Source organism: Fundulus heteroclitus, chromosome 21 (genome assembly GCF_011125445.2).
Source record: "Fundulus heteroclitus isolate FHET01 chromosome 21, MU-UCD_Fhet_4.1, whole genome shotgun sequence".
In the NCBI taxonomy this organism is placed as follows: domain Eukaryota; kingdom Metazoa; phylum Chordata; class Actinopteri; order Cyprinodontiformes; family Fundulidae; genus Fundulus; species Fundulus heteroclitus.
The window spans coordinates 12,095,124-12,122,786 of NC_046381.1; the positions used below are offsets into that span (position 1 = coordinate 12,095,124).

General features: G+C 41.3%; 1 protein-coding gene across 1 annotated transcript in view; it reads right to left on the reverse strand.

The window, feature by feature from the left end:
* LOC105918123 (sodium/hydrogen exchanger 9) overlaps positions 1–27,663 on the reverse strand; it is a 116,206-nt gene that overhangs the window by 25,170 nt on the left and 63,373 nt on the right. The window contains exons 11-12 of the mRNA XM_012853136.3: positions 23,748–23,859; positions 22,717–22,870 (exon numbers count right to left, since the gene is read on the reverse strand). Of these exons, the coding sequence (XP_012708590.2) occupies positions 22,717–22,870; positions 23,748–23,859 (266 nt within the window). The remainder of the gene's footprint in view (positions 1–22,716; positions 22,871–23,747; positions 23,860–27,663) is intronic.

The window sequence follows — 27,663 nt, forward strand, 5'->3', positions numbered from 1 at the left end:
GTTTTATATTCATTCACAGTTCAGAGGAATACGTCTGCAAATGCGTTACAGTGTCTTACAGAACTATTCACGGCCCTTGAAATCTTCTGTGGTTTCTCGTGTTAAAAAGCACAAATTTCGATGCGTTTTTATTGGCATTATATGTAATAGACCAGCAGAAATACGGCACGAATTGGAAGTGGAAGGAAAGCATGCTTTTCAACATGACAATCTGAAAAGTGTGGCAGGCATTTGTATTCAGACTGCTTTTCTCGGCGACCTTTACGTAAAAGCCATTGCAGGCAAAGTTGCCTAACACGGTGGTTGCAGCGTCATGCTGTGGGGAGGCTTTTCTTCAGCGGGGACAAGGAGGCTGGTCAAAGTTAATGGAGGGATGATTGTCACCAAATACAGGACAACACTAGTAGAAAACCTGTTAGGGGCAGCAAAATAGACTCAGGTTCACCTTCCAGCAGGACAACAACCCTTAAAGTGCAACGCACACCAAAATCTACTTCTTTTTTTTTCTTTTTTCTTTTTACTTGTAATCTGTATAAACTGGGCCTAAGAGTGCTATTTTAACGTTACTGAGCACATTTTTTTTACATGTTCATGTGAAATTTTTTAGTTCTGCAATATTTGTATTAAAACTGTCTTAGTGCTGCCCCCTTAGGGTTGAAAGGGAGCTATTGCAGTTGAAATCTCCTACTGGTTCAAACGGTACATGCTTTCGTCATCATAGCCCCACTTTCGCGTATCAAAGCATCTTAGTCACGTTCACGCGCAGCGAGTCAGACTCAGGAGTTGTAATCGCGAGCATTGATCGATAGTGTTTAGCATTTGTGACTGCTTTGAAAGTTCCACGTTCCTTTATGCTTAGCTCCGCCCCTCAGGGTCTCGTGACACTGCCCATTTTGGTGGCCTTTTTCTAAATTAGTCTGTGGGCGGGGTTATGACTGCACGGCTGGGTGAGGTCCTATTAGATGGCTTTTAAAGACCATTGCTTGCAATGGATTTAGGGATATCGTGCCACACTTTTCAGATTTATATTTTTAAAGAATAAACAATTAAAATAAGGCATCCCCTACCATTTAACTTTATCTAATACTTAGAGCTGGTCTATCAGTAAAATGCCACAATAGTTGTGGACGTAAAAGGTCTAAAAGGTGGGGACACTTTTAGAAAGCACTGGAAATTGATATTTGATAAACAATGAGGAAAGCAATGCATAAGTGAGACAGAAACACAACTAAGTTTGCATAAAGGCATGTCTGTTGCAAGAAACAAGGAACAATAGAGAACAGCTGAATCATCACGGGATGAGGTCAAACTCAGAATTTTTCTAAATAAGGCCGGGCCCTCCATTCTGTTGGGAAATCACACCCAACGCGAGTAACACCCACTCAAAAGGAACCGAACAATGGCTGTAACTTAATCTCCTGCAATCTGGCCGGAGTGGCGGGCTTGAAATGTGCCCCTGAATCCTAGCAGATCCAAGAGAAGAGTCTCTGCTCCTTCCTCTGGGAAGGAGCAGCTCTTGTGAGCTGATATAATCTCGAAGGTCTGCCTGGGAGGTCAGCTGTGACTCAAGCGCTTCCTGACTCACCGCGCCACGTCACAGCACTTCTTCGACTAACGATTCATCCGCTTCCTTTTCACAAGAATTTCAATGAAAACCCTAATAAATGGGAAATGGACTGAACTTACACGGTAGTTCCCCTTTTGTTGTCTATCACCTTTCCAAACGTGATTGGGCGCGCGAAAAAACATCCGTGTTTGCAAGCAAACACTTCTATTATGCAGGAGGAACAAGTAGGCTGGTGATGGGATGCACGTGTGAAGATGTGAGCCTGTGTGTCTGTGGCCTTATCAGTTCAGAGTAAAAAAAAAGGAGAAAAAAGCCTGTTCGGGTAATGTGGATGGAATTCTAAACAATAATAACTGAATTCCTATCGTTACTGAATGAAGAGACGGCGGTGATGCACTTTTATTGCGAAGCAGAGCAGAGATCACATATATGGAAAGTAATCGCACCCCATGGTCCCGCTGCAGTCTGCGTCTGCCCTGTCTCTGTCCTGTCTCGCTTTCAGCTCTCCCTAATACCGCACAGTGGCCTTGGCATGATACAAAACAAAGACAATCTATCCTAGACAATCAGTATCCAGCACAGCATCTACGCAGCATTCGGCCTTGCACTCAGCAAACAGTGGATTTCATACACAGACATCATGTCTCCTGGCCTCCTATGTCCGCGTGGCGTGAGGCCACAGTAACTTCAGAATAATATATTTTTTTTATAACGGGTACGCATGACCAACATGATGAAGACCTCATGACATTCCTGAAAAGGATTTAATCAGCCCCTTAAAGTTTAGCTGTGGCAAACACGTCTTCCTCTTTAAAAACATTAAGCTTTTCCGCCTCTGTTTTGCTGAGTCTGCTGCCGTCAGAGTGGGAGGAAGGAGCCGACGCAGGAATTTCAACAGCGGTGGGACATCTTCAAGTTAAAAACAAAGGGAGGAAGCGTCTCACAGGGAATTGTGTTGAGCTTTTTGCCCTGCCCATCACATAGTTTGGAGCAAAAAGTAGCTGTAAATCATCATCGCTGCAGCTTCCTTTACACGACTCCCACCGGGTTGCTTTTATTCCTCAAGAGACTCTAGAAAAACATACTTGATGGTGTACATGCGTCTCAGCAGCACTGACTGACACCACGCACAGCACCTTTACAGCACACAGGGCATGAGGGAGAAATACAGAGAGTATAGTGTATACCGGGTGTTAAAAACACCAGTGAAAATAGAATTTACTGTTAATAAGCTGCTAAATAACATCCAGTTCATAATACAGGTAAAAAGAAAGGTTTTTCTTTTTAAAAAGTCTTTAAATAACTAGAAATAACCACTGGGCCACTATAACTTGGTAGCATCAAAGATCCCACCTACAAACGCTAAGGATTACATTAAAAGCAGTTTTGTTTGTGATTTTAGGAAACATGAGTGCTTTTTTCTTAAATTCATAAATCATATTGCCTTGAGCCACCTCTCTTTCTAGAAGAAATTTAAATTGGAATGTCATTAAAAAGCTAATTGAACTTAAAACATGAAACTCGTGCAGTATATTGTATAGATAGATCTATTGTGAGTGATATATTTGGGTTTATTTAATTGTTTGTTTATGTTAATTATGAAAATGATGTCTTAAAGCTATTGAAATTCCACAATTGTGTTTCCCCAGAAAAACTTCAGTATTATACAACACCCATTTAAAACAAATGTCCGATACAAAAAATGCCAGCCTACTAAAAACTATGTCCATCTGCATGCACTCAATACCTGGTTTGGACTCTTTTTGCATGAATTACAACCTGAATGTAGTGTGGCATGGGGATGATCTGAGCATCTGATGCCCAGGTTGCTTATCAGCGGCCTTCACCTCGTCAGCATTGTTGGCTCTCGTGTCTCGCATCTTCCTCTCGACAGTCCGCCATAAACGGACTCAGTGAGAGTCAGTTTAGCTGGCCAGTAAAGGCACGGTGAGATCAAGGTGATCCATAAACCACCTATTTGTACTTTTGGCAATGTGGGCAGGTGCCAAGTCCGTCTGGAAAATGAAATCAGCATCTTCAGGAGGAAGCATGGAGTGGTCTAAAATGTCCCGGTAGACTACGCAGACTTTGGACTTGATTAGACACATTGGATCCAACACCAGAAGTTTCTCGGCCATTCCATTTCTTCATCTAGAGATCCTAATTTTCAAGTGAAATTTGAAATGTGCTCATGAAAACAGGACTCATTTTTTTCTCTGTAGCCCAGGTAGGACAGTTCTGATCCTCTCTAGTTCATGACTGGTTCACCGTCCTCTCACGGCTGCAGTTGCTTGGGCACTTTTTTCTTCCACTGAACTTTCCATTTTATGCTTGAATACAGCACTCTGTGAACGCCATTGAATGAACACCATTCTTTAGAACCGACCTCTCATGACATCCTTGTGGATGGTGTCTGTGACTGTCTGCTGGACATATATTCTATTTTTACTTTTATGTCACCTATTCTAACAATATATTTTAATTCTAGGTACGAGATGTACAAAACCGAGAAGCAAAACAGCTCAGAAGTCATGCATGAGGATCGCTTAGGTCTCTCTGTGCTGCTATTTGGAGCTGAATACAGACACAGAAACAAGGGACAATGGAAGATATGTTTCCGTCTTTGTTTCTGCAGCTTTAAAATAAATAAATAAATAAATGAAAGAGCAGCTCATACATGACCAAATCCAAGCCTGCTATATGTGGGTCAGTGTACAGAAACGGCAGATGAGAATCCCACTGCTTCTGAAGCTTTAACCTCAATTCCACATGACTTGAGCTGGTGTAAAAATAAAATTGGCAGAGTAGGGCAGTGTTTCTCTGCGTGTGCGTTAGCGCAAGTGATCGGCTGCACGAGCGTGACTGATATCGGCAAGCTGTGGAAACGACGCACCCTGCAGCACGCTTCCATTAGTTCACTATTTTGTTGTACGCTGTTCGGCCTGCCGATGAACAAACACCCACTCAACAGATGTCCAAATATTTGGGGATTACCTTTTTTTGGTTAGGAGCGGACTGCAGGGTAATAACGTGCAAAAAAAATCGCTCTGGATGGAAATCAACAGCTTTTCATGTCCTGATAACAAGACAAGGCACTAAAGCACGCAGCTTGCTTTGGTTTCTTTAAATGTGTGACACGCATGTTGATTCTACACAGCTGGATTTGATGTGGACCTGTTTGTCTTGTGTCATTTGTTGTGACCAGGTTGTATAGGAATATTCCTCTAAACTGTAAAAAAAAAAAACAACTATTCACATCATCTGACTATTGTTTTTGTCTGCAACATGCTAAAAGAGATTTAAGCAATTAGTCGAAGGCCTGACCGTCTCTGCAGATATAGATGCCATTTTGAGGCTGAAAAATGACCCCGTGAGTAAAAAATTTGGTATTATTTGTATCTAAGTAGCACCTGGAAATGTGCAGTGGGTTTCTTGCAGCAGATCAATACCAGTCTTAGTTCTGTAAACCAGATATAACAAAACCACAGCGAGCAGCAGCAGCCAAGATGTCTTTGTAAAAGAATCTGAACAAAAGGCGAGAAAAACCAATGCTCTGCTGAAGAAGCTCCTTTTAAGCTAGCAAATAGAATTCATGTCTTCATTAAGGAAAAAAAGAAAAGGCGTAAAGCAAGAGCAATGGATGCGTTTTGGTTTTGTCACCATAGTCTAAAATAATTTAATCTGCTGAATGACAAAGATAATAAACACAGCTACACCTACCAGGTTTCAGATCAGAGAATAATCTAAAAACGACAAGACTTTTAATTACGTAAGGCGTTTTAACTAGGGCTGGGCAAGTTAACGCGTTAATTTCGCGTTAACTCATTAGACTATTAACGCCGATATTTTCTTTAACGCGCATTAACGCATGTTGCTCACATGCTTTTATTTTGTGAAGGTCTGTTGCTGCGGTGTAGGGGTTTAAATCAGAACAGTAGGTGGCGATAATGCGCCAATAACCTCGCTGTCAGCCAAACCTCGGATTCAAAGAAGAAGAAAGGTGCTGGCCGGAAAAAAACAAAGCCGACATGCGGAAGGCGGTGTTTCCCGCAGGAATTTGCTTAGGCGAGGCGGTGAGTTGGTGAACGGAACAAGTTTTGTGCGGAGCGGGGGGGGTGGGGGGGGGTGGTCTGCATCGACGCCGTCGGTGAAGTCGCTTCTCGTTTCAAAGTATCCATGTATTTTTACCTGTTTTTCCCTGCCATTCACCATATGCACGCGAGAAAGCAACAACAAAAAACCGCGTGTTAACGTCAAATAAACATGCACGCATATCGAGTTAGCAAGCATTTCAGTTTAAAGTATTTCCAGCATCGAATATGACAGAAACAAGTTAGTTGTAACCACTGCCAAGTTAAACTTTGGTATTGAACATAAAATGGTAATGCTACTCCCTGCGGTTACCTCAGAAATTGCCTGTTTTTGGTAGATTTTTTCCCCATAAAGACTGGCAATAAGCTTTAATTTATTATTATTGCTATTTTTTGTTTTACATGTTTAAGTTGAGCTTTACACTAAATATGTCTTACTGATAAGTGCTACAAATGTTACAACACTTTTGTTCATATGGCAGCAGAACATTAAAATAAAAGTGCTCTTTACACTACTTTTGAATTCATTCTTGGAGTTTGTAAATACAATGCGATTAATCGCGATTAATCAGGGCGATTAATCGCGATTAATCGCAATTAATCGCGATTAATCGCGATTAATCAGGCAAATTATGCGATTAATCGCGATTAAATATTTTAATCGTTGCCCAGCCCTAGTTTTAACAGATCCTATGAGATTACATTTACAGCAACAGGTTCATTCGCATGCATCGCTTGCAAATGTTTTCTTTTAAATGTAAAACAGTTTCAAGTGAGATTAAAACGCCCAAAAAATTTACCAAAAAACGATCTGATACTTCCTTTTGCTGGTTAGTCAGCATCAGCTCCGGAAAGGTGGGAAAAACAACAGGCAATGCTGCACACATTCAGTTTGTACTGTACCTCTGTTCTGGCTGACATTTCTTATATTTTGCACAGATTTTTTTTCCCGTGCAGCCATTGAACAAACGTGGGAGCTGACAGCCATCAGTGTTTTTAAATCTTGTCACTTCAACAGGGAGGAATCGTTCGGGATATTTCCGCCAAGGACAGCCGGGGAGACGGCAAGGCTGTGCTGATGGCCAAATCTACTATTATGTGCCATGGAGTTCATTTCCCAGCATGCTGTTCACCTGGATTTCTCAACACGACACAGGGAAACTGCCTAAATTTAGTGTAGAGGTGTTATATGAGGCTTGGAAGGATCTGGCAAGGCGACAGCTGCTGCACCAGAGGAAAATAGGGGCAGACAAATTATTTTAGAAAAAAAAAAAGTTCTTCTATGATAAAAATTACACCCTGTGACAATAAATAAGTTCTGAGCTACAGTACCTTGCAAGAGTATTCACATCTTCTCCATCTCTTGTCATCTTACAAAAATGAACTTCAATATATTTCAATGGGATTTTATACAATAGAGGGCAAAAAAAAACAAAACAACCATGCTTGGTTGACTCTTTTGCAGGAACCAAAGTGCAGACAGGTGTTCAGAAGCGACATGCAGATTAGAAGGATTTAAAGAGCATTAAACAATAAACTTAATATGGCAAGAAACATGTAAACAACAAGAAAATGCCCGAAAACATCAGACAAATGTAGACCATGACCAACCACCCCAGGATCATGACCAAATTAAGTGAGTAAAACGTACCTATGGAGCACTTTTACCAGACACCGAGTCAGATGAGCTGCAGAGCACAGGCAGAATTAAACAATAAAACAATATCAATAAAAAATAATTACAACACCACTGTTACTATAGAATTGATGGAAAAAACGGAGGGATTTAAACACAGGGCAATCGTGGAAGAAAACCTGTAAGAGACTGCTAAAGACATGAGACTAGGGTGGCGTTTCACCTTCCATCAGGACGATGACATTAAACAGAAAGCCAGCGCTATGATAGGATATAATCATAGCAAATTCATGTGTGGTAATGGTCCAGTCAAAGCCCAGACCAGAACACAACTGAATATTTGCGTCAAGGTTAGAAACCTGCTGTTCACAGACTCTCTCCAGCCAATCTGACTGAGCTAAACCTATTCTCCCAAACAAATCCGGGAAATGTTTCAGTCCTGAGATGTGAAAAGCCGATAGAGACACTTGCAGATGTAGCTGAAGTGAAAGGTGGGCATAAAAACAAAATGAGTGTTGGCCAAAAACATTTTATCATTAAAACAGGTGAACAAGCCGCAGAGTTAATGCTTGGTGCTTTACTTAGGGGCTTAAGAAGGTACTGCTAATGTTAAGTTGCATATTTTTATTTACTCTCGGACAATGAATGCCAAGCTGAATCGCTGTGCGGTGTTTGTGGGATCGCCGCCAAAAACTGTAAGCGCCCACATATTTGCCGAGACCTCTGGGAAAGCTGTTCAAGTACCCCTGTGTTAACACAATCACAAACAGCATTAGGGAAGGAGTGCTTTGCTTGTTTATCTGGGCAGGGTGAAAGAGTGAGAAAAGGAGGAAAAGCTTGAGTATCGGTCCAAAAGAGAGGGAGATGGTTCTCTGGGTAGGTACAGGTGAAAAAAGTCTCACCGAATAGGGAGAATATTGAGCAGAGTATGAGGATTGAATCTGCTATCAACTTTCTTCCACATCATTACAGGTATCTGAGGTCTTTACTTTGACTGGGCCACTACAAACGCCTCAAATCTTTTGTTTTTCAGCAGTTCTGTTGTAGTTTTTGGGGATGTGCTTTGGACCACTGGCCAGCTGATAACATTGTTTTTTGGCTGATCTGTCAGACTGATGAATTCACACTTGACTCTAGGGACACTTTGGTATGCAGAGGAGTTCAGGGTGGACTCTGTGACAGCAGCGTTACTCAGGTTCTGAGGGCATAAAACAAGCCTGGACCACATTAAACCCTAACCCTTGACCAGTCAGTATGAGTTACTTTAGCAGAGTCAGTATTTGGGTTTCGCCAGACATGGGACTGTGCGTTACGGCTAAACTTATCTACTTTTGTCACATCGAAGCAAAGGAAATTGTCCCACCTGATTTCAAACAAATGCAACTTTGCAAACCTAACTTTCCCGGCCATATTTCTATTCGAGAGAAGAGTTGTTGTTTTTTTCTCTCTTCACCAAGTATCTATCTAGGTCAGGGGTGTCAAACTCATTTCTATATGGGGCCACTTTGGCATCATGAAGTCATGAAAAGGGCCGGTTGCACGTGTACAGACGATACTTTTCATTTCATAATTTCATTCCAGTTCAGATAGAAGTATAAAAAATGCACAGTAACATAAAAGTAGCACCCTTAGGCCCAGTTTAAACAGTTTATCTGCAAAAAAAGATGATATTGTGGTGAGTTACACTTACGGGAGGCACAGTTTTAGCCACTTTATACACTTTAAAAGGATATATGCCTCTACTTTATGACATGATATGCTTTTTTTTTTTGGCTCTTTGAGGGCCGGATAATTTACCTCGACGGGCCGGATTTGGCCCGCGGGCCTTGAGTTTGACACCTGTGATCTAGGTGTACTGCCATAAGCTTTCACATTTGACATGATAAAAGTGTCTAATTTGTTACAATCAAATAAAAACACTGAGGGATAAAGAGACGCCCGTGTTGCCCCTTGATTACTGATTTGGAGTTCTGATAGGAGCTTTATAAACCAATAATCTTCCACCTGCTCATTCCTCTGCTGTCTCATCTCTCCCTCCCTTTTTCCCGATTTTTTTTTTTTTCCTACACCTCTGCAGCTGCTGAGGGGGAGATTGTTCCCTATATGTAGGTGCTGATGAAATTTTGAGGGTGGGTGCTGAATTATTTAAGGGGAGGATTATGAAAGCAGCTTTTTTCTAGTGTGTTGCTAGCGGGCATGAATCGATACGAGCCCTCCCCAAACCCCTATAGCCACCATCAGCATCTGCCCCCCCCCCCCTCTCCCTTTCTCTCTCTTTCCCCCTCCTCTCCTTGAAAGCACAGAGCCTGTGAACAGAAGTCCAGACACATGGCCAGGGGACAAGGCAGTCTGGGCAGGCAGATGCTCGAGGCGGGATGAAATACGGGACATGTGAAAACCGCCAGACAGGGGATGGGATTGTTTATCGGTGTATGCAAGGCTTATAATAAAAGGGGGTCTAGGTTCAGACTGACCACATGAACAGATGGCAGGGAGAGAAAAAAAAGAAAAGCCTGTTGTTCTTCTCTTCTGGTTCTGCCTGGGAGTCTCACAGTCCAAGTCAGACAGACAGGAGACCATGGACGCAGACGTAGAGCAAACGTGCTAAAAGCTACATTTTCGCGGGTCTCGGTGTCACCCTCGCCAATGTACCGAGTTACGTAACGGCTGCCTTCCATAAAGAATTGATTGCACAGGCTTGAGTTTTGCAGTGACAAAGCTTGGAGTGCTTCGAAGGCTGAATTAATAACCGTGCTGCAGCACTTCGCTCTCTTGTTTTACTTGATTGTCTCACCGAGAGTGAGTCCGCGTGTGTTTTAGATTCTGTTTAAAGAACCTTCCTCGCACACATTGAAATAGACTTTGCCCGAGCAGTGTGTGTTTTTCTGCTCATCTGTGGATTCAGAACCACAACTTTTGCTGAGAGCCTTTTGATTATTTTTTTTTTTTTTTCATTCAAGAACAACCACTTAGAACCAAATGATGCACCATTTTCAGCTTTGCTTTGATTGAATAAGGAGGACCAGCAGTCATCAGCCAGAGAAATAGGTCTGTTTGGGCGTGCCTTAAAGGCATTACTGATGAAATTCTCCCCTCTTCCCAAAGGTGCCGGCTACAGCACACACGTCATCAATAAGCAATAAAATTGTGCTCTGGTGGAAGAAATTTTCAAAAACTTCTCTTCAAAAACCAAACTACTATTAATTTTTGATTAGAGAAGAAAAAAAAATGGTTTCAGACCAGCATAAAGCTTGATCTCTCCTGGCCTGTGATCGCCTGATCAAAAACGTTTCTGAAAAATACCACAGATATGTACGAGCAACCAGTTCTAGCTAAACCCAACACTCTTCGGAGAGGAAGTTGTTACTGACAGAAGATGAAATTGTTTTTGCCTCCATTTGCCATCTTGTTTACTCTGTCACATAAATTTGTGTCTTTGTCCAGTCTGGTTGCCAGTGGCTACAAGGCTGTGTTACATCAAATTTATACCCAAGGGAAACAGAAAAGCTTGGATTACTAATTAGGAGTTCCTAGAAACTCCAATCAATGTATAACGATAGCGTACAAATAAAAGAAAATGTTTTAATAAATTACATTTATATTAAAGTAGTAGTTAAAGGTAAAGGTTTTGCCATCACTATTGTATAAATGTACCTAAAACTAAGGTTTGATTTTTCTCTCACTGAGAGATTATGCCACTATATTGATTTTAAGGCTTTGACACATTTTTTTCCAACATGGACGCCAGTAAATGTGGATGGTAAGGTATGTTAATAGACATTAAAAAATGACATTTATGCTTACTGTTTATTACATCTGAATTAAATCAATAAAACAACACCTATCTTTCTTATTGTTGTTAAAAAACAGTTCAAAATGACTTCAGTGACTTTCTGTTGATTAGTTTGGAATATCGGCAGCTTGTGACATCCTTTGAGATTTGTCTAATATTTTCACATTTTCAGTCAAAAGGTTTCCTAAATGATCATCTGAAGTAAAAAAAAAAAATTTGAATTAATCAAAACACAGACCAAAATTGAACTTTTTCTATTCTTTTTTTGGTCCGCAACTGTTCAATTTTCAGATGATGCTCCAATTGCTTCTCAAAAGACTCTCAACCAGGATCATAGTATTGCAAAACTCGGATGCTCTGCAGATTGCTTGCAGATGGCTTTGCAACTCGGTATGGTTGTTGCTAAAAAGCTTGTACTGCTGTCCTGGAAATCTACCACCTCTCCAAGTCTTGAACTCAGGGAAATGGTCTCTGTGATTCAATTGGAACGTTTTCGTTTGGACAAACTGGACAAGCATCATGAACATGAAACAACAAGGAGACCCTTCTTGGCTCAGTGCCAAATTTCCCACACGATCTGGTTGATTGAGATAACATAAACTTTTATATTAATGTTGCTATTACTATATAATAGCAGACCAGTTGCATAAGTTATTTGGGTTTTCTGTCTAGCAGTTTTGTTATATTTAAGATTTTTGTAGTATAAAAATTGAAAACTTTATAAATACCATATAAAAAAACCCTGTGGAAATCGAAATACAAAAACATTTACAAGGATTCCTTTGCAACTATAAGTTAATGCGTTCCGACATTTTCAGTGTTTTTATGGTTTTACACGTTCGTTCTCTCCCGACAGCTTTCCGCCATGATTCAAAATCCAATCCCCTAATTCCTCAAGAGGGTGACGGCCGAAATTATAGAGGGCTAAAAATAATGGCGCTATAAATGAGAGGCTCCCATCGAGAATGATTGAGAAGTGAGGTCGCTCGGCGGCTGGGGGAGCTAGGTGATTTAATAACCGGCCTTCACTTTTAAAGTAAAGTCTCCACACAAACAAACAAAAAAAAAAGTTTGCTCGAACACAACCGACACACTGACGCTGCACTACCTCTACCTGCAAACGTTTACCGCTGTCCTCCATGACAACGTTCCCGTTCCTTTGGAGCTAAAAGCTGATTTTTAAAGCGTTCTTCGTCCGCCCGGGCAACTGGACAAATGTGCACGCATGTTAGGTTTGAGTCTGTGTGAGAGAGCGTGCTGTAGAGGCGCTACATGACTCTTTTATTATTCATACTGGTGTGGCTCCTCTTTCAGCCCAGGGACACCTGACAGACAAACTCGCTGAAGATCTCTCCCTCTCTGCTGCCTCAATGAGGGATCTTTAAACAATTAACAGAAAGCCCCCCCCCCCCCTCGCAACAAATCTATTTGTAGACACTGAGTTTTCATGCAGAAATAGTCTCCTTTTTACCCTTAAATCACCCGCATGACCTCTTTCCTTGTCAGCGAGCGAATAAATTGACAGAGACACACAAGTGGTCACTTTTATTGCCCTAATGCGCTTTTTAATGGCCCTCCTCCTCCCTCTTCGTATTGACGTCATTTCCATTAGGCCGTACCTCTGGGCCTTTTTAGTGGAGGCTGGAGCACAGAGCTCCAGGCTAAGAGTCCTTCGCCTACAGTCCATTTTCGGCTGATAAACTCGCCGTTTTCGCCGGCCTGACAGATGCGGTTACCGGGGGCAATCCGCTCAGCCTCTCCACGCACCGCCATGACTTATCAATCCCCTTGTGAGAGAGTGAAGCCAGTGAACTGTGTGTCAGAAGGTAAAAGCGCTCTGTCTGTCTCTCTCTCTTTTTGCATAAACCTTTACCTGCGTTTCACTTCTACACACAGAGCTCAACTATCAACACTCCCTATTTGTGTTAATAGCTCAGGTGACCGAGGACTATATCTGGATCTGGTGCCACGGATAATAACCCTCGCAGGCTAATGTGAGGAGATAAGATTTCACATCTGATCAGCATCAGAGTCGTAACTCACCAGGTTTCCTCCCCGCCTCGGTGTCTCTTGTAACGACAGCGTCATCAATTACCCCAGGAGCTGACCCCATTCTGACCTGGCATTCAGCAGCAAAGTGTCATCAACACCTTGCAATCCGCCACTGACTTGCCTCTTGCTCTTCATGAATATAGAATAAGGGTGAAGGAAAGCGCCGGGCAAAGCATAGGGATGTCTAACTTGACTGATGGCAACGCTTTGCCGCTGTAAATGAACAGGAAGCAGCAGATGAAGACTCCTCGTAACGCCGGTCGAAATTTCACCGACCTAAACTATGAGGAAAATATTTCCTCAGCTGCGGTTTTTTTTTTTATGTGTCAAAAAAAACGGAGGAAAAAATAAACGAGAACCGATTGAGAACGAGGACAATGACAAAAGTTATTGACATGAATAAAACGAGACTCATGGTGCGTTCTCTTTGCACTCTGGTGTCGGATTTTCCGAGTTCCCAGTCGGGGGTGAATGCCAGTCGGATATCTGTCTTCAGGTGAGTTCCAACGATGATGGACGAGTTGACGAACTACCCAATTAGATCCAGTGCTCCTGAGCATCAGTTGGAAGGTTAAAAGGAAAAGAAAAAAGGTCAGTGCTGGACAGAGAAGCTGTCCTATGGGAACAATTAAAGCTGCATGTGAAGCAACAGAATGCAAGCAGCTTGTAGAGATGAGCATGCAGGTAACGCTGTAAGAGTTGAGCATCTCCTCCCAAAGTATTTTTTTAAGGGTACGAATAGAACGACTGATTCATGGTTGTGTCTACGTTACCAGAGAGGAAGATGGAGGCCACCAGGAGCAAAAACAAACTGCTTAAAATCTCAGTGTCACCTGGAAACCAGATCCTGGCCCTTTTGGGTCTTCCCTCATAAGCACTAGTGCTCTTTCCTTACTTTTCTTGTTAGCTTTATGCAGTTCTGCAATCAGTACAGTTGTTTGTAGCTACCCCCCCACCACATAGACCTTTAGCTTCAGCAGTCACAGTGACGTTGCGGTCTTTGTTCCCCAAATACCCGAATTAGCATTAAAAAATTATTGAAAATTGTGAATATTTGTAACGGTTCCCTTATCGTTCAGGTCAAAGAGGGCTGTTGGACTTTAAAATTGTGCAAATTTCACCTCTTTAAAATGCTAACTTATTATTTAAACTTATTGCACTGCTTTCACGTTTGTGTGATAAATATAGAATGAGAATGTATTTTTATACAATGCACATAGTTATTTAGACGTTTTGGGTTTATTAAACTTTATTGACAAAGCAAACTGAAATTAAATTATATCTAAACCTAACCTGTGTGCCTTGGTGTCGAAAACTTTTCCTTTCTACCATTACTTTTTAGGATAAACTTTTCCCACGGGTTGAAAAGAAATCAATTATTCGTTCTAAAACTATCCACCATTGCTTCATTTCTTGTCGACAAAGCTTACAAATAAATTTAGTCAAAAGTGAAACTAAACTTAACTGACTTAGAATGTGACCACAACTAAATTACTTGTCAGTCAAAAGGCTACGACTAAAAGTAAACTAAAACCTAAAATGATCTGTCAACATGAAAACTTTTGGTCAGTGCAACTGAGAATGTCGAAGACTCTGAATCAAGAATCAAGAGTCTTTATTGTCATTATGGAACCATAATGAAGTTTTGGTGAGACACAGAACAAACTAATCAAAGACATAAATGTCCAAGTTGAATTCTGAGGCACTAAAAAGTGTGCAAATAGTCCTTAGCATCGTATGAGATGTACAGGCTTAATGCAAGAGGGTGACTTGATGAATTTGGTTCTGAATTGAAAGAAGGCGTTTCCTTTCTGTAACCCAGTTGGCAGCTAGTTCAACAGAACAAGAACCGGAGAACTGATGCTTGTCTCCCACTCTCGACCGAGAAATGCTGAAAACCCCAAAAGTCTGTGCCTGGGAGAGATTACTATTGGTATAAAGGGAGCTGTTTTAGATGATTAAAGGCTATAAGCCCTTCAGCACTTTGACACAAAGACTGATTTTAAGATGTCTTCTAAAATTTACAGGGGAGGCATTGTGAAGAGGGCAAGAACATGTGATCTCTCGAGGCTACACGCTCTGACTGCAGGGTTCTGGATCAAGTGCAGGAGCTCCAAAGTCCTGGTTGAGCAGCCAGCTTCCCCAAGAGCCCAACCAAGACGTTTTGAATACATAAACCCATGTTTTTCGTGTCTCTCCGGTCGTGGCTCTCAGATAGCGGTTTGTGCAGTTGGCTGCGCTTGCACTGCTCCGATGCCGCTCGCTGTTGGATATCCGAGGCCCGATGCCGGCTGGAAGCCTGGGAGCAATAATGAAAGACGGGATTCAACATTTGGCAAAGGAAGGGAGAGGAGAAGTCACTCAGGAAGTTCAGGGTAAGAGAGAAAACGAGGGGAGAGCAGAGAAAAGGTGGTTCTGATAAATCCACGAGACAAGAGTGTTCCAGGAACGGCGCGAAACGGCTCCAATCCATCACCAGATCATCGGGATGCATGAATAATGAATGCGCTCGGTGGTTCAAAGCTGACAGATGAATTTGGTCAAGCAGGTCAAACCAGCAGCGCGTGACTGCGTTTAATTAATACTCGAGAACAAAGTTGCCGTATATTTCTTACAAACAGACTCTCAATCAAGAAGCCGCTTTGCAAGATAGCGTCTCCTGAATAAAATATATTTCTAACCTGTATTATCAGAACCTACGCGAGCACTATTCATCTCCCAAGTTTCGTCCATGCAATCGGGCTGACATATTTTTTTTTTTATCATGGGCAACGCGCGCCCGTGGGTATACGAGTGACTTTCCGTTCTCCTTCAGCCTGCTTTGCCCCTAAAGATGGAGAGAGAAAAGCATGTCTGCTTTTTTTTTACTCAGTGGTAGGGTGATTTAAAAAAGCCCGTCCTCTCAAATCTAAACTGCTGTTTGACACGAGTCGATGCTACAAGCAGATGGATGTCAAAAGGCACGCATGGAGTGTGAGTGAGGCGAGGTCAGTGGGGCATGAAGGAAAGCAGGAGCCATCAGAGGCGCGGGCTTCACACCCGTCCATCTGTCCGTCCAGAACACACAGGCTGGTCATTAGCCAGGCGCCAGCTGTTACGTATGAGCCTCCAGGTTATGAGGACCGCTCATTTACATGTTCTTACACACCAACACACAGAGGCAAAGGGAAACATGTTGCTGCACGGTGGGCCGTTTTTTTTTTTTTTTTTTGTTTTGACGCACAAATGCCGACCCTGGAAGGAGACATATCCTCTGTGCCCAGAGTGGAGGAACCAATTTTGGGCCAAGATTGAAAAGGAGGAGACTTTATTCGCTATATATTTTTTGGAGAAAAGTAAAAATATACATTTATACAAACAGAGGCTGCATCCTTCACACACTGCCAGAAGGATGTTCTAGCGACTTTTGTTTATCAAATCTCAGCCCAAAATACAGGTGCCCACTCTGTAAAACTAAATCTGAAGCATAATATGGTTTCCCTTGGAGAATAAAAACAGTTTAAAACCAAAAGAATAAATCTAGCCTATATCTACAACGCCTGGCAAAAAATATGGAATCACCGGCCTCGGAGGATGTTCATTCAGTTGTTTAATTTTGTAGCTTCCACCAAAGATTTTCAATTGGATTAAGATCCAGACAATTTTCAGGCCATGACATTGACCTTATGAGTCTTTTTTCAAGGAATGTTTTCACAGTTTTTGCTGTATGGCAAGCTGCGTTATCATCTTGACAAATGATTTCATCATCCACAAACATCCTTTCAATTGATGGGATAAGAAAAGTGTCCAAAAGCTCAACGTAAACTTGTGCATTTATTGAAGATGTAATGACAGCCAGCTCCCCAGTGCCTTTACCTGACATGCAACCCCATGTCATCAATGGCTGCAGAAATTTGCATGTTCTCCTCAGGCAGTCATCTTTATAAGTCTCATTGGAACGACACCAAACAAAAGTTCCAGCATCATCTCCTTGCCCAATGCAGAGTTGAGCTTCATCACTGAATATGACTTTCATCCAGTCATTCATGATTGCTTTCCTTCTAACCTTGTTTTTTTTCTGTTTAGGTGTTAATGATGGCTTTCGTTTAGCTTTTCTGTACGTAAATCCCATTTCCTTTAGGCGGTTTCTTACAGTTCGGTCACAGACGTTGACTCCAGTTTCCTCCCATTCGTTCCTCATTTGTTTTGTTGTGCATTTTCAGTTTTTGAGACATATTGCTTTAAGTTTTCTGTCTTGACGCTGTGATGTATTCCTCGGTCTACCAGTATGTTTGCCTTCAACAACCTTCCCATGTCGTTGGTTTTGGTCCAGATTTTAGACACAGCTGACTGTGAACAACCAACATCTTTTGCAACATCGCGTGATGATTTACCCTCTTTTAAGAGTTTGGTCATCCTCTCCTTTGTTTCAGCTGACATCTCTCGTGTTGGACTCATGATTCATGCCTGTCCACTTGGTGCAGCAGCTCTCCAAGGTGTGATCACTCCTTTTTAGATGCAGACTAACAAACAGGTCTAATTTGATGCAGGTGTTAGTTTTGGGGATGGAAATTTACAGGGTGATTCCATAATTTTTTCCTCAGAATTGAGTGATTCCATTTTTTTTTCTGTTTGTCTAAAAAAAAATTAACCGTTACTGACTACCACATTTTTTTCTTGATTTTTTTTTGTGTTTCTTAAAGCCAGACAGTCATTTGAAATGACTTTAGTTTTGTGTCATGTCTGTGATCTGGGTTTTTTTCTACAAAGTTAAACAACTTAATGAACATCCTCCGAAGGCCGGTGATTCCATCATTTTTGCCAGGGGTTGTATGTTTTTGTGCTGGATCCTCATAGGTTCCTCATTCAGATGGGGTTTCATCTAACATTCGGTACAGGTTTTAGGAATACAATCATGCAATCGTTGTTAAAGTATTCATCACGTTTTTTTCACATTCCAACAAAACAGACTTCAGTTTATTTAGTTTAATTTCATTTTATTGAGCTCTTATGCCACAGAGCAACGGAAAGTAGTGCATACACATGATCTTACCTTTTTAAACCCAAATGTAAAAACTATGATTTGCATCTGTGTTCAGACCCCACGAGTCAGTATAGCTCAGAACCGCCTTTAGCTGTATTTATCCCAGAAGGCTTGTAACTGGATGTTCCTAGCAGCTTTGCTCACTTGTCTTTGCAAAAATAGCTGCAGATTGGATGGAAAGGCAGTTACCCAGCACTGCCAAGGACTCTCAATTAGATTTAGACCTTTCTAAGAATCAATATGCTTTCATCTAAACCATCACATTACAGCTCTGGCTGCATGTTTAGGGGTCACGGCCCAGCTAGTAGGTGCATTTCTGCTTCAGTCTCAAGTGTCAGCCTCAAACAGGTTTTCTCCCTGTATTTAGCTCCATCCATCTTCTCACCAACTCTGACTAGCTTCTCTTTCCATGCTGAAGAAGAGCATCCTTACAGCAGGATGCCAACTTCCCTCATAAGCAGCTTTTGCCAGCTTTTTCCAAGCGCTTGCTGCATGTGTTCATCACTTGTGACACACTGAAGCAGGAACTTTGCGTGGCTTCCTTTCAAAGATTCAACAATCTCGTCACTTAAAGACAGATTTGTGGAGGCACTGTTGGCTGTTTTTCTGGTCTCACTTGTTGATCAGCTTATTTAGCGTGTTCCTGGGTCTTCATGACTAATGTCCTCTAACAAACCTCTGGGGTCTTCACAGAATGGCTGTATAAATATTGAGATTAAATTACACACATGTTGAATGAGTTAATCAAGGTGGCTGGTTTCTATTTTAGAGGTAAAATAGGAAAAAAAGGGTGAAAACGAATGCATGCAACACTTTTCATATTTTCAAATCCTGAAATTTTCTGATACACGACGAAATCTGAAAAACGATCAACGCGTATTAATACTTTTGCAAAAGTAGAGCGTAATACTGACTAGGTGGATGTTTGGGAAATGAGAAAAAAAACATGTTTCCTGGATCAGGATTGCAATGGTTCCTATTTGAGCTCCAGAGGTGATACTAATAATAATAACAACAGTGAAAAAATAAAAACAGTTTAGGAGAACAGGAGTAAACATGTGGCTCCCAATTCTCAGATTTATAGTGCCTGGACAAAAGCATACTTTGACTATACATCGGTGATTATATAAACATACAGGTGATTTGATCAATAAGGCTCTTCAGGTTGGCTCAGCGTCATAATTTAAAGACTATTTAAATAGGTAAATAATTAGTATGGCTGCATGTTCTCAGTTGTGCTCTTTTGTTAATCACAACTTAAATGGTCTTAAGTAAAATAAAAAATATAATATAAAACACTTCTGAGAAACATAATTCTACTTTCACCAGCTATAACCCATACACATAAATAAGCACTATGTGTAATAAATCTATATAGTATTCGAGTCTCATTTTGTGAACTGATTTATAAAAATACCTGCTTTGATTTACTAGAAACCTGCAACATAAGGGATCTATCTGCAACCTGTGATTGGCACAATATAAGCTTTCCCATCAGACATTGCTGATCAACACTGCAAAACAGAGTCACTTATATCCCCATGATCTCTGCCATGCTTAAAAAATAATAATAGAGGTCACTAATTACCTCCTCGCATCCCTCCCACCTCCTCTGCACGCCTTAATTATTATCGCCCGCCGGCCTCAAATCGCAGATTGCGCTCACACTTTGAGCTGGAACGCGTAGCAAAATTAGCAGCCTACTATGGGAATTCTCATTATCTGGCAACACTTTTTTATTCGGTTGTATACATGCACAACCCCTTTTAGACATTTCCTTTTCTCTTCGAGCTATTTTTAACCACAGTAAACTGTTTCTGATTATCAAACATTATTTTTAATGGATAACCTGAATTTATTAAGGGGGAGAGACGTTTCCCAAAGCAACCAGCCCCTTAATGAAAAAAATAAAATATTGCCCCCTAAAGTTTTATATCAGATTGAAGAGGGATTGCAGAACAGATGACCAAGGCGAGAGAGAGAGAGAGAGAGAGAGAGAGAGAGAGAGAGAGAGAGAGAGAGAGAGAGAGAGAGAGAGAGAGAGAGAGAGAGAGAGAGAGAGAGAGAGATAGAGAAGGTGACTTATTAAACCTCCCAGAGTGTACGGGAAAAAATTGTGGGGACTGGATGATAAACGTCAGCTCACAAAATACCATATTTTACCTAATATAGTGGCTGTTCTCTTACAAAGCTGGGAAAAAGGTAAACTAGTCCACTAAATTAGAAAAAAACATATCTACATAAAACACAGAAAGCTTTGTGAGAGATTTTTAGTGCATGAAAGAAACTGTTTGACACAAGCATTGCGTGCAAAAATACACAGTTGTCCCGGGCAAAGTCAGCTGGCTTGGCTGTGAGGTCCAAACGGGCCATTTCTTAAACCAGTGACTAATACAATCATTAACGACTTTTAAAAGTGCAGTTAGTTTCTTAAACCTTTTCAGAACATAAAGTGCATCTTAAACTAAACCATAATCTGATCCAATCTGTATAGTCTGATTGAATTTGACTTTGGAAAGTGACTTGAGATGACATGTATCATGAACTGGCGCTATATAAATAAAATTTAATTGAATTGAAAAACAAATGGGGGTCGCTAAAACTTGTGAAAGAAGAAGTTTTGAAATAGACTTAATTATAAATACACAAAAAAACAAACAAAGAAAACAGATGAATCAATTTTCTGTTTTTAAGCAATGGCTACTATACTGCACTTTAAACCCAGGTTGGCACAACTGAGGTAAGGCTACCGTTCATGTTAACTAACTTCTCACATTTCACTTTTCTGACTAAGGCTTTTGCAGAAGGCAATCACTTTGACTTTTTTTGAGCAAAGCTAACCTTTTATAAAGCAGATAATATTACTGATAGTCTAAATCTAAATTATTTCATGACCTTGAAAAGTGTCTATTTTTACCCCATAAACACGTGTCTCTGCTAGTTAAGAACTCTGTAAGCCTATGAAATGATCCACGTGATTTAAAGTCTTTAACTCTGAATATCCACTTGTCTTTATCTTGTTGCGAGTTAAAGATGAAAACTTGAAGGAAGCTACAACTTCCAGTTAGAAAAAAAAATGTGTTTACATTTTTTTTCCTTATCACTTCCTCAATGGCTCACGTTTTATAAAGTCTTTGCTGACGTCCCTGTGTGAAGTTTTCTGTGAGCTGAGACTGAGAACAGAATCGCAGCAGCGAGAAGGGAAGCCCATTTGGATAAATCCAGGCCTGATCACCCTGTTTTTTTGGTTGTGAAAAAGTTTTTTTTTTCCCTCCCTCTGGATATTTTCACTACCTTACCTTCTCGAAAGTTCTAGCTAAACCTCGTCTTGTTTTCCCCAATACGTCCAGATTTAAAGGGGCCTAGTCACTTACTATGAATATTTCAAATTTCTACGGCAGTAGCTCTCTGGTTGCATACAACGGTTTTACAATTATATTATTGCACCCTGCTGGCTTACTATATTCTATTTATGTGGTTTACACTTTGTTTTTGCTTTATTTGTTATTAAATTAAGCACTTTGATGCATATTAACCATAAGAAGACCTCATGGCAGGAGGTATGATTTCCACATGTGTGCAAATTGTAAGCAAGGAGAAGAAAGGAGCAAGGAGTCAGCAACGGCCAGTGGAGGTGCGAAAAAGAAAGAGCAAAAGTCCAAGATCAAGTGTGGAAAAAAAGCAAAAAAAAGATATTTAATTGCGAGAGTGATGGAATGAGACTGTGCAGGACCATCCGCTGGCTCTAACAGGATCCGCGCCAATCGGCACCATCTTGCTTTGTTTTTTGCCATCTACTGCCGGTAGATGGCAAAAAACACGATTATATCTGCTGATCGCGCCCAGTGCAAAAATTATTTTCAGGCTCAGAAAGGACAAAGTAAACACTGTCTGGACGAATGCTTGTTGTTTATTGTTTCATTTCAAGATGAATATATTTTTTTGTGTTTTTTTTTAATCGACATAGTACGTGACTAGGTCCCTTTTAAGTAAGAAGGGAAGGAAGTCCTGAGTGAGATTTTAAATAGCCAAAGCCACCCAAAAAAAAAAAGAAAATAAAAGAAAATGTTTTCATGCTCTTTCCACCCTGACAACAACAACAACAAATTCCTCGGTTCTCGCGGAGTATGTAGCACGCTTTAGTTTTCCAGATCCCTGGAGCTGGAGGATAGATGTCAGACCAGCAGATGCAGAGACTGATTCTAGTCCCTTGAGATGAACTAGACCTAGCAGGCCATTCAGAATATTTTGACAAGGATGTTTTCTGGTGGACAACTTTTAAAGTTAAATGAAAAGACCCAAATAATCTTTCTCTCCATAAAAATGAATCTCTCTAAATATAAAATCTTTTCAGGACTGGAAGACAGGCAGAAATTCCAATGTGGGGAGAACATTTTGAAAAATCATAGCGTTGATTATGTCCTAAAACCTTATTCAATTATTGTTTCTCTTCACGGGTGAGGCTGAAACAGACGACAACGGGGGGAAAAAGGGTAGACTAGTCGGCTTAATCTTTCTTCATCCCAGTAGTTTTGTCTCCCAGCAAACACTAACCTGAGGTCCAGGCAACCCAGCAGGGGACCAGCAGCTGCGCCCAGCACCCAGACAGTGAAGCCAATAAGAAGTAGACAGGTGGTGAGGATGGTGCGTTTGGCTTCGGTTGATGTGTCTCTTACTGCCAAGCTAAAAGAAATGGCCCCTCTTAAACCTGAGCACAGACAGAAAACAAAGCTTATTTGGAGCAAACGGATGGATGTACGAACGTCTGTCAAACTACCAGACAACTATCCAGCAATCGGTTGCCTATAAAAGGCAGCAGATAGCCGTCCAGATAACGCCACAGAGCGGAACAGATTACACTCCGGCTAGCACTATCACTTGATGGCCAACAAATTGCTTACATTGTGTGATACAGAGCCTAATAGCAAAAAAACGGCTGTGCCTTGACCTCCATGGGGAAAAATGTGGAAGGTGTTGGTTGCTTGCGTTGGATAATGAATTCTAAAAAATAGCAATCTAAGGTTTTTTTTTTAAAAAAAAAAAAAACAGAGGAGCATTCTTACATAAACAGTAAGTAGGTCAGGCATCCAGACATACAGGATGGTGTATGACTTTACATAAAACATTTCTGTTGAGTCTTTTGAATATAAACCAGTAGTCTCTACTACTCCTATATTAAAGGTGATGATTTACCATATATGCATTTCCTTTAATAAAAATTAACAGGCTATGAGTGGAAAATAAAAACACTTGCGATTCTGACTATATCCTTTCAAGCAGAACTGCCCTCAGGAGCAAGAGTAGTGAAATATTAACGGCTTAAAGTAGGTGCCGGCGTTTGTGCCTGTCACACTACCTTCATAAAGACATCGTTTTCCCCCTAATTCCACAAGGGACACCTCGTCATCCTCACATAGACTGCTAGCTGCAGGCCCAGAATGAGGGGATATATGAGAGAACAAAAAGGTTCCTTTCTTCCCCCCCCAAAAAAAACCTTTTACAGGAGCGAAATCCCGAATCCAACATCTATTCCCTCAGCAGTCCCACTTGCAGAGGGAAGGCCTATTAATGGTAGAAAATAGTACCTGCAAACAGCATGAAGTGCTGAGAGCTGTGAGATATCTTGCTTGTACGACCCAGGTTCAGCAGGAACGACAAAGGGTAGACGTTGCAGGCTCTTGAAATAAAGATGGATAACTGAAGGGATTGACGATTGTTAAGGAAAATATGACAAATTCACCTGTGTAAAAAAAAAAAAAAGAATAAAAGAAAGAAAAAAAAGTTTAATGCTAAAAAGGAACAGCCAAGAGTCGTTACAGGTTTAAATGGTGTACTTATTAACGCGGCGGTACAGTGAGTCAGCCCCTAAAGTTTCAATCTACCTAAACATTAAACATGCCAGCGCTATTTTGAGTTCAGAACATTGAAACGCATCACATTTAAAAGGGAGATCTAGAGAATCCGTCTTGTGTTTTTTCATCATACCTCATTTAGGCACATAGTTATCAAATAAAGCGCCACTGAATCAACTTAAAATGTAAAAAAAAAAAAGTCAACTGTATTTTGTGCTCTCTAGACATGAAACATTTATGTAAAGGTCAACCGCCCCCAGGGAGTCGTAGATGTTCGCTGTCAGACTTGTTAACTGAACTGATTTCATTGTTTGTGACAAATGCATGCTCTTTTTCTTAGGGCCACCATTTTATCAAAAAAGTTTACATTTATTTTTCCATTCAAATCCAGACGCCTATTTAGTGCATTAACATTCTGCAATCGTGATCCGGACAGCCGAGATGATGATGTTATGGCTTTGGAAGCCTCTGATATATTCACTGACAACATTTAAGGTAACTAAGGCAAACCTTGAGATGCACTTTAATGTAACACCTCCAGCTTCCTGCTTCCTTGTGTGACATCATCAAAAGAGGCCAAGTACCTTGGCCTCTTTTGATGATGTCACACCTCCAGCTTCCTGCTTCCTTGTGTGACATCATCAAAAGAGGCCAAGGTACTTGGAAGGGAATTGTGGAGCTCCACATGTCTGGTTCATCCTTGGATAAAAGTTTCCACATGCCTTAACGGGGCCATGTTATCTGTTTAAACCACCTCCAGGCATCATGTTGTTCAGGAAGGAGATGGGTTGTGTGTCCAGGAGATGAAACTGGGTAACAACTCCACGACAGAAGCCAAATACCTTGTTAAGACGGTGGCTGAAGCTGGAATCAGAGCGCCATAATCCACTGGGATACATGTCCGACAAGCGCCGAAAACAGGCTCTGTGAGGACGAAACCACACCTCCCTATGAGATTGTTCAGCCTTAATGTTCATTGTTGCATTTAGAGGGAAAAAAAGGGTTTACAGTTTAGAAATCCGAGCAGAAGAAACATCATGTTCTGGAAGTATTTTGTAACACGCTCCGCCACACCTGAATCCAATGATTGCATGACCTCTTCAGCACCCTTCAAATTTATTTAAGTCAGGTGTGTGAAGGCTGGGAAACACTTAAAACCTGCAGGACAGCGGGTCCTGAGGTCCAGGATTGAAGACCTTTAGTTGAAAGGCAATGCTACAAAATACTAAGAAAACGTATGTGAAAGCAGTTAAGACTCAAAAATTCTCTCCCCCCGTTATTCTGGCATTCAGAAATCATTTTTTTTGTCATCCACACTCACCAAAAAGAGGAAAACCTTTCTCTGATTTAATGTCGGACAAAGAGGAAATAAAAGGTTATGTCTTTTTATACAGCGTGCGCCGACATCTGGCTTCAACCGTATTCGCAGGATATGAAGGCTGACACCCAAACGCAAGAACACATGAAGGATTATCTCCAAACATTGTGTGTTTATGATGCAGACGGAGCTGCGTGGCACCTTGCTGAAGCATGAAACCAATCAGGCGGCCGCCAGCTGCCTTGGCTCTAAAATCCCACTTTGATGTTGCGCACAGGATGGGACTGAATGCTAAGTGTCCACGGCGGTAATACAGAAGATGATGGGTGGGCAATTATCGGGGACGTGGCTGCCATTTTGGACACGCTTAATGTCTTTTGTCACATTTATTGTCAAAGCTCCGATCACCCTCTTTTAACAACTGCTCACCTTGGGTGAAGCTGAGGGGCTCCGGTTGCTTCGTCGTGAGAAAAAGAGGACGAGCCGAACATCTTTCCAAACCCTCTTTAATCTTTGATGCACGAGGGCCATTTACGCAGACAGGTAACCTTGTTTTAGATTCACGGAGGGAGCAGACAATAATCTTTCTCAAGGGAAATTCAAATATGATGCAAGGAATAAAAAAAAAAAAAAAAAAAAACAGCGCCGATATCTGCGGCGAGGGAGGTTAGTCTGACAGAGCTATTACTAAAACAGAGTTCCCTCGCATCCTGCAGTCAATATTAAATCTCGTGAACCCTATGGAATTTCAAAAGCAATATCCTGCTCCCAAAAGCAGTCATCTCTCTTCTCCGAAGGCCTTTGAGCTGTTTGAATGGAGGTAATTAAGCACTTTCATCTCAGCCCCATTTGCAATGAAGTCAATCTCCATTGTCACCGGCTAAGGCTGGAGGCTACAGCGATTAAAATCTACTAAATAGCCAAGGAGCGATTAACGCGGGGGGCGAACGACGCAGGTTATTTCATTTTTATAGACACGTTTACGGCCCTGCAAGATGACTCTGACCTCCGTTTCTTGCTGTTTGTACAACCCGGTCAGCTTCCAGTGGAGGCAGATTGAGATTTTTGTGGATATTACATCGGAGGACAGTTAAACTGGAGTCTTGCGTTTTCTTCCATCGGGGGCCACTCAGACTAAACGGGAGTGCTGGGAAAGGAATCTGCTCAGTCCATATTTCTGTGGCCCTTTGACCCTGCGCTGGACGATGAACAGCTACAATAATTGCTGGCCGTCTGAGCAGCGGACTGTGAAAGAACAGCTCCTTGGAGAGCAGCCACTTAAGACTTTTTTTTCTTTTTTTTTTTTTTTACAAAGTCTACTTCTATGCCAGTTGCGAGGAAAGGTCCCTACAGTCCCGACGCCTCCCATTCATTCCCCAATAAAGGGAAACCACAGCTTCGAGCGTAAAACTTCTATTATGACAGCCAAATTTAGTCATTAAGTCTTTTGGTACTATGTAAGGTGGTTTTAAAAGAAATGCTTTGGATTTTCATCAACAACGCTGGAACCAGTTGACCAAATAGAGTTGTTAACAAAAAGCACAGAATGCATAATAATTAGGAACGCCACAAATCTCCAACTTTTGTCACAAGAACAAATCTCAAACTGTGTTTTTAAAGGATCTGTAGCCAAACATGTTTTAATAATTCAGTCCAGATGGGACCACTCTATGTATTGCAAATGTCATTCTTATCTCTAAGGTGCCTCTGGTGCGTTTCCTTATGGTTTTACAAATGGCGTCCTGGTTTTATGAACCTCATACTTCCGCATTTATTTTAAATAAATCTTTGTTTCTGTGCTGAATTATTTAGTTCAGCCGAAGGACTTTTAAGCAGAGACGATAATGTGTATGTCACAACTCTTGAAAAACGGTGAAATGATCCTTTAGTGTAGCAACAGGAAGCTGTGAAGAGAACGCTAACTGGGTAACCAGAGCCTCCCAGGATACCTAGCATCCCATGTTTCCCAGCTTCCCAGAGACCTGGGGACGTGTTCAAAACTAAATCTAGCTGTAATAGCTTTAAATGGACTAATCAGCGTGTCGTAGACCTCTGTGCATAAAGACCCACACTTTGTAAAACTTACCAGGTTTACCCCATCCATGCTTCTACATTGCTTCATGAGCTTTAAGATGATGTAAAGGTGCATGTACACATGAGATTAGGTGTTCTATAGACGGAAACACTCATCATTGCCCTTGAGAACCAAATAACAGAAATTAAGACATTTCTGGGTGTATTGGCTTCTGCCAAACCAAGCCTCAGAAACCTTGACATAATAGAGTGTAATTCTCACACATTAATCAAAAACTGCTTCTTCCAGCTAAGAAA